The sequence below is a fragment of the Neopelma chrysocephalum genome, unplaced genomic scaffold (genome assembly GCF_003984885.1).
Source record: "Neopelma chrysocephalum unplaced genomic scaffold, ASM398488v2 Primary Assembly neopelma1_60, whole genome shotgun sequence".
NCBI lineage: Eukaryota > Metazoa > Chordata > Aves > Passeriformes > Pipridae > Neopelma > Neopelma chrysocephalum.
The window spans coordinates 15,527,896-15,542,127 of record NW_020897715.1 but is presented as its reverse complement, the minus strand read 5'-3'; the positions used below and the strand labels follow the sequence as shown (position 1 = coordinate 15,542,127).

General features: G+C 35.3%; 1 protein-coding gene across 9 annotated transcripts in view; it reads right to left on the bottom strand.

The window, feature by feature from the left end:
* STXBP5L (syntaxin binding protein 5 like) overlaps window positions 1-14,232 on the bottom strand; it is a 195,825-nt gene that overhangs the window by 45,392 nt on the left and 136,201 nt on the right. For 4 of the 9 annotated variants that reach the window (XM_027681261.1, XM_027681262.1, XM_027681265.1 and 1 more), the window contains exons 17-20: window positions 13,450-13,575; window positions 9,186-9,337; window positions 7,442-7,513; window positions 669-734 (exon numbers count right to left, since the gene is read on the bottom strand). In XM_027681261.1, coding sequence (XP_027537062.1) covers window positions 669-734; window positions 7,442-7,513; window positions 9,186-9,337; window positions 13,450-13,575 — 416 coding nt within the window. The remainder of the gene's footprint in view (window positions 1-668; window positions 735-7,441; window positions 7,514-9,185; window positions 9,338-13,449; window positions 13,576-14,232) is intronic. The other 5 variants (XM_027681264.1, XM_027681267.1, XM_027681270.1 and 2 more) reach the window with 2 other exon arrangements.

Here is a 14,232-nt window from a genome sequence, read left to right as displayed (position 1 = left end):
ACAATCTTTAAGTCAGTGAACTCACATTAAAGAGATCAATGCAGACTAGGCACTTGTAGAAAAAGTCTCTAGGAATGAGATGAACTCCACCTTCTGAAGGACTATGGGTAAAATGGGAAACATATATAAATTTCTAAATGGCCAAGATTTCCCTGCCAGGTCACAGTGGTTGATAAGCGAATATTTTTATTTGAGGCTCTGCTTCCATTGTAAATTACAGAACTTAGGCACTGGTGAGTTCTAATGGTTAAAATTTACCATCTCCATATTGCTGCTTCAAATACTTTCTCTACGTGCACATATGCATTTTACATACATATATATATGTGAAAAATCATAAGGACTGGAAAGAAAAAAGGAATCAGAAGGCCTTTCAAGAAAACAGACAAACAAGCCTCTAATAGGAGGTTATAGGAATATACTTGCAAAATGCTGTTAATTCAAATGTTTTCACTCTGTTAACCTCAAGATGCACCAAGTACATTTAATTTTTCTTTAAGTAAACAGACTTAGGATTTTACTGTGCTACCTAATAAGCACTTCTTCGGTAATTTATTCTCTTTGGAACTGTAACTATGCACTTCACTTCTTAGGGATTAATGAAACACAGTGATGCATGACATGAATGGCTTATACAGACTGCAGGAAGAGAAGCCAGTCACCTTTACCTGAAGTGGGAGACTTGCAACGCTCTAGCTCCAGGGAAACTGGACTGTCACTGAGTTCTGTCAGGCCTGAAAAAATGGAGTTAAAGAGTTAAGTTACAATCTAACAGGGCATGCTTTAACTTTCTAGGTTGATGATATTCTGCACTTTAAAGTCAATTTGGAGAAAAGAATGGTGTGAAATGAGAGGAAAATATCTATTTCAGATAACTGCAGTTATCAGTCTGTCACTGCAGAAATTTAGGTTTGGTTTAAAAAAAAATCACACCTCTTGTTAACTCAGATTTGTTTTCCAAGTGCCTTGGGATAGAAAAGAGGAACTATACCTAACAAAACAAAACAAGTAAGTATAATTTAAAATGTAAAAGTCTGTGATATGAATAAACCTCATTTGTCCCTGTCAAACTGATGTGGAAACTCTGCTTCCAACTGCTGCAGAATGCAGGGAGGAAATCTTAAAACAGGGGAGGAAAAAAAAATAAAATCACCACTACTATTCCATATTAGGAACTTGTGTACTAATTCACACAAGATAGACCATTTTAAAGGACAGGGAGGCATTGATAATGCTGTCTAACACAGAATTTTTGCACAAGGTGCTTTATATATTGTTCATAAATATTTGTGAGGAACTCAGTCTACATGGAAGACAGCAACATACAAAGTAACCCTGGTCTATACTACTTAAGCTTGGCCTTGTTTCTGTGACCCAACTGAGATCCATCTTTGGCACAGGTTGAATGAACAAGTTCAAACATGCCTTTTGGCATAGGACGGAGGGAAAGTCTGAGCTCATGCTATCCTTTACCATGTTGAGTGGGTGAACTGGGCATGGCCACACCTATTCAAACGTACCCTTCCTATGTATCCCGTAATACCCCGTGGGCTGTATCAAGGGGTTCACCCTTATTATATGGAGCTCTGGCACTGCATGCCACAGGTTGTGTGGGTCTGACTGAAAGCCCTGCACCAGACCTACAGATGGCACTGTGGACTCACAGCATTCGGGTCAGAGCCTAGTGAGCATCAGCCCCCAGTCAGATGTACAATACTGTCGTACTGATACTGTATTTACACACATGCTGCTCATGTCATTTCCTGAAAATCAAACATCCCACAAGAACCTTTCAGTATGCTTTAATCTGGCACCAAAAGATTACGTTTTAATATTTATCACTCCTGAACTCTCAGGCCCAGAGTCCCTTATCTCTAAAATTCATATACACTCTTGTCTTAAAAAATTCTGCTACCATTTGGCCACCAATGCTGTTCTCTTAGTGTTAAAAACAATGAAATCTTAATGCAGGTACTGACAACTTTGTGACAAGAACTGGGAAGAATCCAGAGCCCCAACAAGGAGAACAAAAAAGCTTCTACCACTGACAAAGGTACAGGAGTGCAAGAATAACATTGAGAGTCCTTTGGAAAAGCAGCAGCTCGTTTGGGCTGTTAAATCAGTATTAATGACATACTTGTTCCTGACTTTTAAGAAACAAGAGATCATAAACTAGCTACTATTGTTGAAGACCAGAGATCTTTTGTTTTGAGAGACATACTTGAATCCTTCTCTGATTCTCTGAGAGAATTTTATATTTCAATCATGAGTCCAGTCACTTCTGATTTTATGAGAGTATTCATAACATAATGATTCCCGATCATTTAGGGAGCCTCTCTATGTATAGTTTTCTTACAGCAAATCTTAATTCTACTTGACCCTGAGGTTTCTGTACGTAGCTAGAGATTTAAGACAGAATTGATTTTTGCTGCAGAACTGCCTGCAAGGTGCAGTGGGAGAGATTTTGGCACATTTGCATAGCATTAGAGGCCTTGGATGAATAAAATGAAATATTACACTGTTTCTTTTCTAAGTGCATATTAAAGTTTTAACACCTGATCATGTTCTAAACCTTGGATAGTTAGTACTGGTGTCAGTTACAATGTCAAATCCCAGGTCAGATTTTGCCTCTAAATAGTGTGGTGTGGTTTTTTTGGTTTGATTTGTTTGTCTGTTTTTTAACTGTGAGTTCATAAAAACAGTATTACATCTCAATATAAATTATGGTGCTACAGACTTAAAAAGGAAATGCACCAAACCACATCACCCAAGAGCAATCACCATAAGAATCCCATGAATTCTTTTTACAACATACAACATTAAAGATACATCTCATGTTATGATATCTATAAATGGTGAACATGTGAACTTCTCTACAGATCTAGACTTGCTGTCAAAGTACTATCACCTTTAACAATGACCACCAATTGATGCTTTTAAAGGAGAAGTGCAGTATGTCCCCATCTTAAACGTAAGTGGTACCATGTGCACTGCACAAGACTATTTTAATCTCAGACAGTTAGATTTGCTGCCACTCACGGATTTTCTCCTGCCATAAATCTTTCTTGCTTAGAAATATTACAAGTTATTGTCATTACCCACCCATTTGTCCAAAGTCTCTTTTAATTTTGCTAAATTCTAAATTCTGAAGATGTTACAAGGCAATGAATTGCACAGTCATCATTCACGGAAAAGAATAAACATCAATTTGTCAATTTTTATATGTTACATTTGATTCCACTAAATGTCGTTTTTTGTTTCCCTTTGAGATAAGAGGAGCTGTCAAGCTGTTCTTTGTACTACTGCTCATTTTCTACTGTAATTTCCTTTTTAAGGAAACCAAGCTAAATACTTCCATGGACCTCAGCTCCCCTTGAATGTTTGAGAGACTATAACACCTACTGAAATTATATTACAAAAATATTTTCACTTTCCATTTAGAAGTTCTGTAGGCACAATTTGTGCCCCAAGATATTTTAGCATTTTTAGCCAAAAACTCCACCATCCCAGCAAATTTTGAGTCCACCTGGAGCAAGAATGTAGCAGCAAAACTAAAGACAAATAACTGAGATTGGCAATGTGAACAACCACCTTTGAGAAGATATACCCATTGACACGACAAAGAAATTTGCTTTGATTTGAGCAAATCAAATGTGTGTTTACGTGTTTAAATAGTGCAAGATGTAAATATATCACACAAGGCATTAAATCACTTCAAAAGACATGTCCCATGCATATTTTTCAAAGTTAACTGTGATTCCCATTTTCTCTTCGTTAAAGGATCAAAAAATGTACTGCCTAGTATGAAGTAACAACTTTTATGAACTCTTAATTTGAAATTATTTTTTAAATTTTAAATTTCTATCTCTATGTTTAAATGATTCAGATGGATCATTTACTTTAAAATACCCAAAGCCATAATATATGTTCCTATAAATAAATGAATTATAAATAAATTATCATAAAAATTTACAGGCCAATAAGTAAGCCCAGTGCTACTGTAATCCATCATCTTCACACTGAATTACCATACTAGGTTTTCTTTATGCTTATATATATAGATACATATATATATATGTATGTGTGTGTGTGTGTGTGTGTATATGCCTGTATTCTTTGGAAATTAGTTCAGAATATAGCTGTTGACTTAAAACTCAACCTATATTAGCTTCTTAGGCGTCATTTAAAGTGTCAATTACTGATATGTAATGGCTCATAACACACAGTCTTCTGTGTCCTCTTGTCAGACTAAGGTTACTTTTGCTGGCATCCTCTCAAGGGACTGGCCTGAAGGAGGAAGGATTTCTCACTGAAAGGTCTTCACTATGAAAATTATTTTCCAATGTATCAACATCCTTTGAATTTGACAACTTTTTGAGTGTTTCATAAAGACTATTTATTTTCTTGTTCTTCCAACAGATGGTATGAATTTCTAGTAGGAGATGCAAATTCCTTTTGCATCATTTTGGTATTTTTATATTCTGCTGCAAACATTATCTCTCTAGATGCAGTAAATGTACTTGTTTTAATATTTGAATATATGTCACCCACCACGGGGTAACATATTCAACTTGATTTCAACTGAAGGAAAAAAAAAAAGAAAACCAACCAACAGCATAATTCTGCACTACTGCAGAGAGTTTATTTTTTTAGCTTGTCATATATTCTTGCTACAAAGCAAGGTGGCTGCAGATATTACAGCAAATGGAACTAGCATCAGCACTAGAAAGCAACTCCCAGCTCTGCACTTACCCTCATCTCAGCTTCTATTATTTTCCTCAAATTGCTTCCCTGATAGGACAATTATGTTTCAATCTCTCCCATCACATATACCTAGAACTGACTGCATTTCTTCCCTTCTTGCTTTCTCTTTCCCACTTTCACCTCCCAAACCAGCAAATGTGTTGTCTTAATGCTCTAAGTCCACTCAAGGTGCATTTGAGTCTAGCTTACACATGTAATCATTATCAAGTTCTCTATGGATTTATTAGCTAAAATTCAAAACAATTATTCCACCACCATGCTTTGCATACTGGATGTCCTTGACATTGTTGACTGTGTCTTTTCTTTGCAAAACCTCTCTTCTCCGACATAGTGCTTCTTTCGTCTGATGCTTGTTTATTTTTCCTTTCCCTCTTCAGTTGCAAGACATCCCAGACTGAAATATCAACACTTCCTTTATCTTTCTGACACAGCACTTGATTAGGATGAAGAACTGAAGAGATTCTTTTGTATAAACATGACAATAATTATAAATATACATATTTTTTTCCCTAATGATTCATAAATACACAGATCTAACTTGGATTTTTTCCATCCAAGTTACAGTAATAATCTTGTCTAAAATTTACTCAAAAGTGTCCAAGTATGAACTTAACACTGTCAAGATGACCCCTACCTTCTTTTTGTACTAAAGTCTTCACTGTGTTAACAGAGCTAGCAGCACCACTGAATTCTCTGATACTCTAATCCATTATATTGGTAACATTCTTAGAAGATCACACTCTAACTCTCATATTCAGGCTGGATATTAAATTACACTGTTTCTTCCTGCAAATCAGCTCTAAAATGACCAAGAAAAGTCTCAGTATCTTGCTCATTGATAATCTCTTCTTTGACTTCAGTGCCTACAAGTCATTCTGTCAAACTGATCCTCATGAAATTATCTTCCTGGTTCATTACTTAATTTAATCTACTACTCCTATATCTTCCCATTAACTTCCATTTTCATTTATACAACCCTGAAAACTTTAAACCTAATGCTTATGTTATGACATGACTAGTCTTGTTTTTGTCATAATAATTTCAGCTGCACAATTTCCAAAAATAATTTACTTTTCCCATCATTACCCCTTCTGAGAAGAGATAAAGTTGTAAGCAAAATCCTAAATCCTCTCTTAATACCCCCCTTAAAACTCACATCTCAGATAAGACATATAACAAAGCACAACTTGAGAATGACTTAGCAAGATATTTTCAGTCTATGACACATTCTGGTCCTGTTCTTGATCTTATTGCCTCGTGTGTCTTTCAGATTATACAGTATGTACTCCTGTATAAGTATCAAATAACAAAATCAAGAACCAAGTGTTTTTTGAGGAGAGAAATGAAGCTGTTAATGATCTTGCCTAAAAGTCAGACTCATACCCTTCGGTTATGATGTATACAGGAAGATTTTGTAGACTTTTTTGATTCTAGGTTTGAAGATGGAAACAGGATAATAAATGTTCAGTTATGAAAAACTCTATGGTCTGTGTTCGTAATTCTGAATGAAAACATTGGTAACTTTTGCTCTTAGAATTTATTAATTTTTTAGATGGGAAAAACCCCAAACCTTTAACAGCTGTCTGTTTCTCAGGTTCTCTGTTACAGATAGGAAAATAGCAAGACCAGACTAAGAGACTTTAAGATATCATACACCAAACCTTTTTATGGACTGCTAGATTTGTAACTGGACTTCTCTTTTAACTAAGCAGACCACCTTTTATGAGCTATTATGAAATAAAATCATAGAAATCAGGCTAGAGGGATGGAACAGATTTTCTCCTGCAAATGTACAAGTGTATTTCAATAGCTACATAAGTCTGTATTTATGTGAGATGATAAAACAGCTGCCACTCTTTATCTTGCCCATACTGAATATTTAACATAAAATGGCCTATCCAGTTGTTCTGTAAAAACTACTTTAAAAAGAGTTGAATAAGAGGCATCCTGGAGACCTAATTACATATAAGCATTGCAGTTAATTAAGATACATATGGCTCATCTGTTGAACAGTCAATTTTGCAAAATTAATTATAGCTTTGTTCATTGCATTCTGCACTAATATTTAAATTGCATATCTGCATAATTCAAAATTTAAAGATATTAAAAACATTAATTTTCATAGCTCTCTTTGATGTATATATTTTTATGTCCACTTTACATTACCCATCGAACATCAGAGGCACAGGATGGTTCCCCAAAGACAAATATTCAAGTACCAAACCAAGATTAAAATTTTAAATTTTACAGCACCCAATTTAATGGGCGAGCCACATTGCTCTTCTGAAAAAAGGGAAGAATTAATTGGTAACTACAACCAAATAGTGCCATTGCAAAACAAGAAATGCTTCATATAAGTAAACGTACACGGAAATGAATAGAAAACCAAAGAAAGATACTGTCATCAAGAACATAACATTGCTGAAAAATCATTTCTAAGGCCCAATCTGTCCATATAACACTGAGGTTTTCTCTTTGACTCTTTTGGAAGAAAATGGATGTCTGTATAATAAAGATAATTGTCAAAATTAAGCATGGTTGACATCATAAAATGTAATAAGTTTGCATGCATGCTGAATGTGTTTAAAAAACACATTACAAAGCACAAACACATGGGTTTAAGTCAGGCACAGTCCGATCATGATAAAGCTATTTGCCTAACCTTTATAGAACTTACTCTGATAGGAAGTACGGATCCGTTTCGTTAAATCTGGATAAAAGTTAGACAGGCCACGCATGCAAAAGTTGTCTTTGGAACATGCCAGTACACCAGCATCAGCAGCAGGCAGAGGAAAGAGAGAAAAAACAGTCTAAAGTGAAAGGAAGTGATATCATAACCAGCATCTAGAACAGCCATGGTGAAAAAATTTCAGCAGATGCTTACCTTCCAATTGGGAGATATAACAAGAAAAATAATCAAAAAAGTAAGGGATGTGGGATGGATGGTGAGAAAGCAGCTGAGGCTTTTTTTAGATGCATAGTTTCTATGAGCAATCTAGAAGTGTGTATTCCTTCTTAGCGGTCACTTATCCCCAGTGGGCTCCTTTCTAGCAGCACTGCATAGCTGGAATAATGCCTTAAAGGATTGGCCCAAACTGTCCCTGACAGAGAAATCCTACATGATACAGTCCTGATAACTGCTTTTTCTACATGCACAACCCTCCACGTTTTGTACAGGGTTCTGCAGACGTTGCTTGTGGTGAGCCACTCAAATTACTTTGGGAGCTGCTGTGAGGCTGGCTGAAACCAGACAGAGAAGCTGAAGGTAGCTTGAAGCTGCTTGTCTCTTCTTTCCTCAGCTGTGCCAAATTTAAATATTTAACACTTGGCACAGATGAGAACTAAGCTTTGCCATGATTAAATGCATAAAAAGTGAGATAAATGGTCTTTCAGGAACAGAAGTAGGCCTGAAGACTTACATTTTATTTTCTAAATTTTACTTGCTGTTTGGAGTGCAAACATATTCCCAATTTAAAAAAAGATTTCCCATGACTCTGTGGAGAAATACTAATTGATGATTTAGTGCAGGGTCTGCTGGTGAAAATGCTGATGTCATAAACCCACTATAATCTGTGGCTTTTATAATTTTATGGTTAGATTTAAAACTACACATTTTCAAAGAGATTTTAAAATCTAATTCTAAAACTTCACAGCTATGTAAAACACATTTCCTAATTGTGTCTGACTCTAGCACATTATTATGGAATCTGTCTAGTGAAAAGACTTGAAACATAGATTATTTTTTGACTTTTTCTCATACAAGAAGTAAATTTTTAAATAACCAACAATGTATGGCAAAATTTAGATATATTAAAGTACTAATATTTCTAACACAAAATGCATACTAACAGTTACGACTTACAAATGCGATCCTCTTAGCATCAAATTTTAAAATGGGGCACAGCTGGATGTTGTAGGTTTATGCCAAGAACTTTAGTTCACTAACAAAGTGCTTAATTTGAGCTACTTGTGCTACCTATATAACACATCTCCCTGGTGTTACACTTCTCTAAACAAAACTGACTATTCAAATGAACAGTACCTGGCAGAAGATACATTTAAGTTTAAATTGAAGTCTTACTTATTGGTATGAACTTACTGAAGATAGAAAGAAAATAGCATACAAACTACACTTCAAGTGACTGCCGGAGAAAAAATTTATTGCTCTGTTCATTATGATTTTGTACAGACTCAGCTAAGGGAATTACTTGCTGACCTCCATCCCAAGAGAAAAAATTTCATAAAACATTTTGTTTCTGAGAAAGTGCCCGTACCTAAAGCATGTCAGGTTTCTTTTGTCAAGTTATAGAAACTCCGTTGGCTGGCAAATAGTCATGCATTTCAAAAGCACTGTAAAAAGCCACAGGCAAAAAAAAACAAGGAACATATCAGGCTCATAACCACACTGATTTATTTCCTACCTGCAGCAAACTGCCTGCTTTTGCGAGGTGAACGGGGTTGACGCTGGTATGGATCACTCGATCCGTACAGGTCAAGGGTTCCCATGCTCAGCAGTACTGTCTTCTGCATAAAGTCCACGACAGCCAAACCATTGCAGTTCCCAAATGCCACTCTGAGAAAAGAAATGTTCCTCAAAGGTATTAGTAATGTGTAATTAAGTTGTGCAAACAATAATTATTTATTATTATGAATTCCGCATAAACTTCTCAAAGCTTATATTTTATGTTTTTTTTATGGATTTGTAATCCTGAATTTATAAAAATGTTTCCTGAAACACAGTAACTGACTTCCCAGAAAGCAGATTTACAACTATTACTAACTTTCTGTGCCAAACACATTGCAGTAATGTCTAAATGTTGCTTCACTAAACAGAATAATACTAGTAATAATGATATAAATTAAACCTGCAAATCTGGACTTAGACCTTAAAAAGTGGTTATACATTTGTATAAAATACAAATATCAATTAGGATATAAATACAAATACGTGCAGAAATAATTATTTTAAGCTAAATATAAATGACAAATGAAATACATTAAGCTGTATTATGGAGATACCCAAATCTGAAAGTAAAATTTTCTTTCAACTCTGTCAGCTTAGCTACAGCACAGATTCCTGTTAAAACAGTCTCTACCCCTCTGATATGCTTTTACAAATGGCATTTTGATAGTGGTTTGATTCACGGGCAAGATCTCTCTTGTTTTGTATCAGACTGCAATTTTAAATCCCAGATAGAAAGGACTGCAGGTACAGCCACAAGGAAACTCAAAAACTCAAACCATGCTCAATCATACTAAGAATAATTTCTTATCAAGTTCTGTCATTTTATGTAAAAAGTGATGAAAGTGGTCAGTTCAAAGGGCTGTAAAATATTCAAGCACTTAATTCACACTAAAAGTGAGATGTGCACTCACCTCCACCTGACTCTTCTTAATATAGCTCCAAATATCTGATAGGAATTTGTGTGTGGAAAAACATAAGGCAAGAGAAAAGTAATGAGATGGAGGAAAGGGAAGCAGAGTAGCTAGAACATTTTCCTCTCTTCTACCTTTTCTTATGCTGCTTCCATTACAAAAAAGAGGGTTCCACATAGCAAATAGAAAAGTAATATTTAAGTAAAATGAAGTGATTTTCCCTTAATTGCCAAACTAGCAAATTAAGGCATCATCTATAATAGTGGCTCAAATTCTACTGTTTGTTACTTCACCACATTTACTACCCTTGTCTTAACACTGACTTTAGTACAGCATCTAAGAAATACTGTGAATGTACTCTGATTTTTCCACATTGACTTTTTTTCCCCATTAAAGTGGCGTCCCTTGGGGGCCCATGTGGGGACCAGTACAGTTTAATGCCTTCATCAGTGACAAAGACAGTAGGATCGAGTGCACCCTCAGCAAATTTGCAGACAACACCAAGCTGAGATGTGCCTGAGGGACAAGTGCCATCCAAAAAGACCTGGACAAGCTTGAGAAGTGGGCTTGTGAATGGGGTTAATGGTTTTAAAATAGAGTTGATTTAGATTAGGCATAAGGAAGAAGTTTTTTACAATGAGGGTGGTGAAACACTGGAACAGGTTTCCCAGAGAGGTGGTGGGTGCTTCATCCTTGAAAACATTCAAGGTCACATTGGACGGGGCTCTGAGCAACCTGATCTAGGTGAAGATGTCCCTGCTCACTGTAGAGCATTGGTCTAGATGACCTTTAAAGGTCCCTTCCAACCTCAACAATTCTGTGTTCTGAAGTCCCTGCACTCTAGGTGGAGAAGAAAAATAAAGGAATAAAAATTACAAGTGTCAATCTCATCTGTTAATACTTTAGGGGAAAAAAGAATAGCCATTTGCATTTTGAAAATTATTAACCTGAGATCTATTAATTTTGGAAAACATGACTCACAAGAAGAGCTAGTGATCATTCACACTCTGGTTAGCAATGTAACAAAAAAAATCATCACTTCCTGGTCTGTTTTTTTTCCCTAAACTTCTCTAAATTCACACACAAGCATGGATATAATATTTCTTATAACTAAAAAAATGACTTTACGAGAAAAAAAATCAGAAATTGCTCATTAATATTATAATAATTCTGAGGAACAGTAAGAAAATCTAGACAGATATTACTATTAACAAGGCTTAAGATAAATTACTAACATTCAAGTCTTTATGAAATCAAATACAAAATTAATTTCTCAGTTTTGAGCAATGAATAGAATTAGTTGCTAGGCAATGTTCTATTCTGTGAGTATCTTTCACAGAAATATCACAAAATCCTCATCAGCCATTTCTTGACAATTAATATGCAGATTAGCTGAAAATTGTTACCGCATGAGCCTGTAATAAATCTTTAGAGACTGCTTTCAGTCCAACAGAATCTACTTTAAAACAAATTTATTTTTTGCATTTAACTTCGTTCTTCAAGGTTAACCTAGTTCTTCAGCTGTAATTGAAGTATTTTGTAAAATTTTCTTTTCTACTTTCATAAGATGAAGAAGTTTATGATGGTTCAGTTCAACATAAATAAAATAGGTGTTAGTATTTTTAGTTTGTAGCTTGGTACTGTTAAAAGTAAAGCAAATACATTAAAAAAATTTCAGAGTGCCTTAAGTCTTTCATCCTTGCTGGGTTTAAAGTTTTTTTAACACCTCACTTTAGTGCTGTTTCATGGCTGCAGTAACACAACAGTTACAGAAATCACAGAAAGTAAAAGAATACTGAAAGTGGACTCTCCAGAACACACTCACCATTCTATGCTTTCCTCCTAGTTAAACCTATTAGGAAAAACTAAGAGTAGTTAAACCCTATAGGAAAAAAAATAAGGAAAAAGATGACTCAAATAACCCTACAACTAAGATGGCAAAAATTACGTATTCTCAGGCTTCATGGTGAAGTGGCATAGGTTTTCCCCATGGTGAGGCTAAATAACAGGTGAAAATTAAAGTAGTAAACAAAAATTCTGATGAAAAGAAGGATTGTACCTTGTCACAGGCCCAAGGAAAAAGTTAAGAGAAACAACAGAAAGGGAGAGGGAAGAGAGTCTGCAGAGGAAAATGTAAAGAAAAAGACATTCTTGGGTAGCTTTTGTAGGAAAATTAAATTTAGGGTATTGATTAGGCTCTTTTACTGATACACACATTTATTTCTGAAACACTCATATACATAGCACATGGTGTTTTAAAGGAAGTTGTCCTGTAAACTTTTACTGCTCCTAGCAAAGGAAACAATTTAAAGCATTTGATTGAATCAAATCAGTGGTTTAGGAAACCACTGTGAGTACTGGGAGAACTGCAACCTGTCAGTGAAGTTTACAAGTGAGAGAACAGTGTGACTATGCAGATGTTACCCTGAGGTCTGAGACCTGCAAGGGAGCAAATTAGGCTAAACCTAAGAACTTGCTCAAGGGACAAATGCATCTAGGTGTGGTAAAGAAAAAGAAACTTCTAGAGCTCATGAATAGGAAATGGTCTAGGAATTCAAGCCAAAGACTTGAAAAAACAGCTCCCAAAAGACAATATTTTTTCACAAATGTAAAAGCTCTTCATTAAACTGCCAAAGCCTTTGAAGAGAGTCCAGTAACTTACTGAAAATCAGTGGCAGTCAGGACCTAACACCCATTGCAGCCCGAAGTTTTAATGGAGTAACACCTTCCACAGGAAAAACATGTATTTAATATATCTGGGTGACTCTCAGTAAGAGAAACATTAAAAAATCCCAAATAAATTGAACCTGAGGAAAAAAAGTACACACTGATTTGCATTGCCATACAGAAGTTAGCATTTGAATGTTCCTTATTCAATTTTCAATTTCAAGTCACTGGTTCTTGTGCAAACAGACATTAGCACGGACATGAAAATGCTGTTTGCAGAAGACAATTTCCAACTAAGATATGATGTCATGATAAATGGCGTTTAGGAGTTAATCACATCACCATTTTCTGTGAAATGCATTTCAATATAGTGAACCTTTCAAATAACTTCAAAAATTACAGATTTGAAAGGCAATTAGATTTTATTTGAAAGGATGGACAGAATAATGTGAAAAGATTCAGACTTTTAAATAGGAGTAGTAAAAACATAGGCAGGAATGGCAGTTTAACATCTCATATCACAATCTTTATGTGAGTTCAAATAATTTTCCGCAAGAATCTGAGTTACAGCATCTTTTGAGTATTTTACTTTGACTGTAATAAAACAACAAACAAATGCAAATTTAAATTTGAGTTACTTACAGTCCATAAGCAGAGTTTACAGCAAGACTGGTAATCTGTTGTGGAGGCTCACCATCCACCCACACCAACTGAATAACAAGATCTGCTTGGTATCCAGGAGGCATTCGCACAGGTCGAGTCTTAACACTAAGAAGAAAAGGTACAAAGTAAGAACAAACAAACAAACATGCACTGGGCCATGAATAACAACTGCTTCCCATCATCATGAATAATCAACCAGAATGGGAAACCTAAAATACTTCCCCTTGAAACTTTGAAAAAGGACATTTCTGTATTTTCGGAACTTTTTTGTTCTGAAGAAAAGCACAACAGAAAAATGTAAGGAGGCAAGAGAAGGGGAGAAGATATACCTTTCTGTAATGGTCCTCACCATAGCACTTTCAAAACTTATGAGCTTGACAATTCTATTTGGCCATTTAGTGCAAACAAGTTCTGTTTTATTTTTAGGAGCATAATCACCTAAAATGTGAATGAATGCTTCCTACATAAAAATCTGATAAAATTATTAACACCTGTTCCTATTGTGTTATGGCAAGTCCAGTGACTTGCAAAGCAGGTTGTGAAGATGTACATATTAAGGTATTAAGGGGAAGTGTAAGAGCTGAACACCTTTGTATGACTGCTTTATGTGTGTTTTTGACTGGTAGAATTTAATGTGGTGATAAACTGAAAGAAGATATTATGCAATAATAGCAATACTTTGAGGAATTCAAGTTAGTCATTAGTACATTCACACTGTATGTAGTAATTTATAAATAAAGCCCATTAGTCAGTGCATTTTTA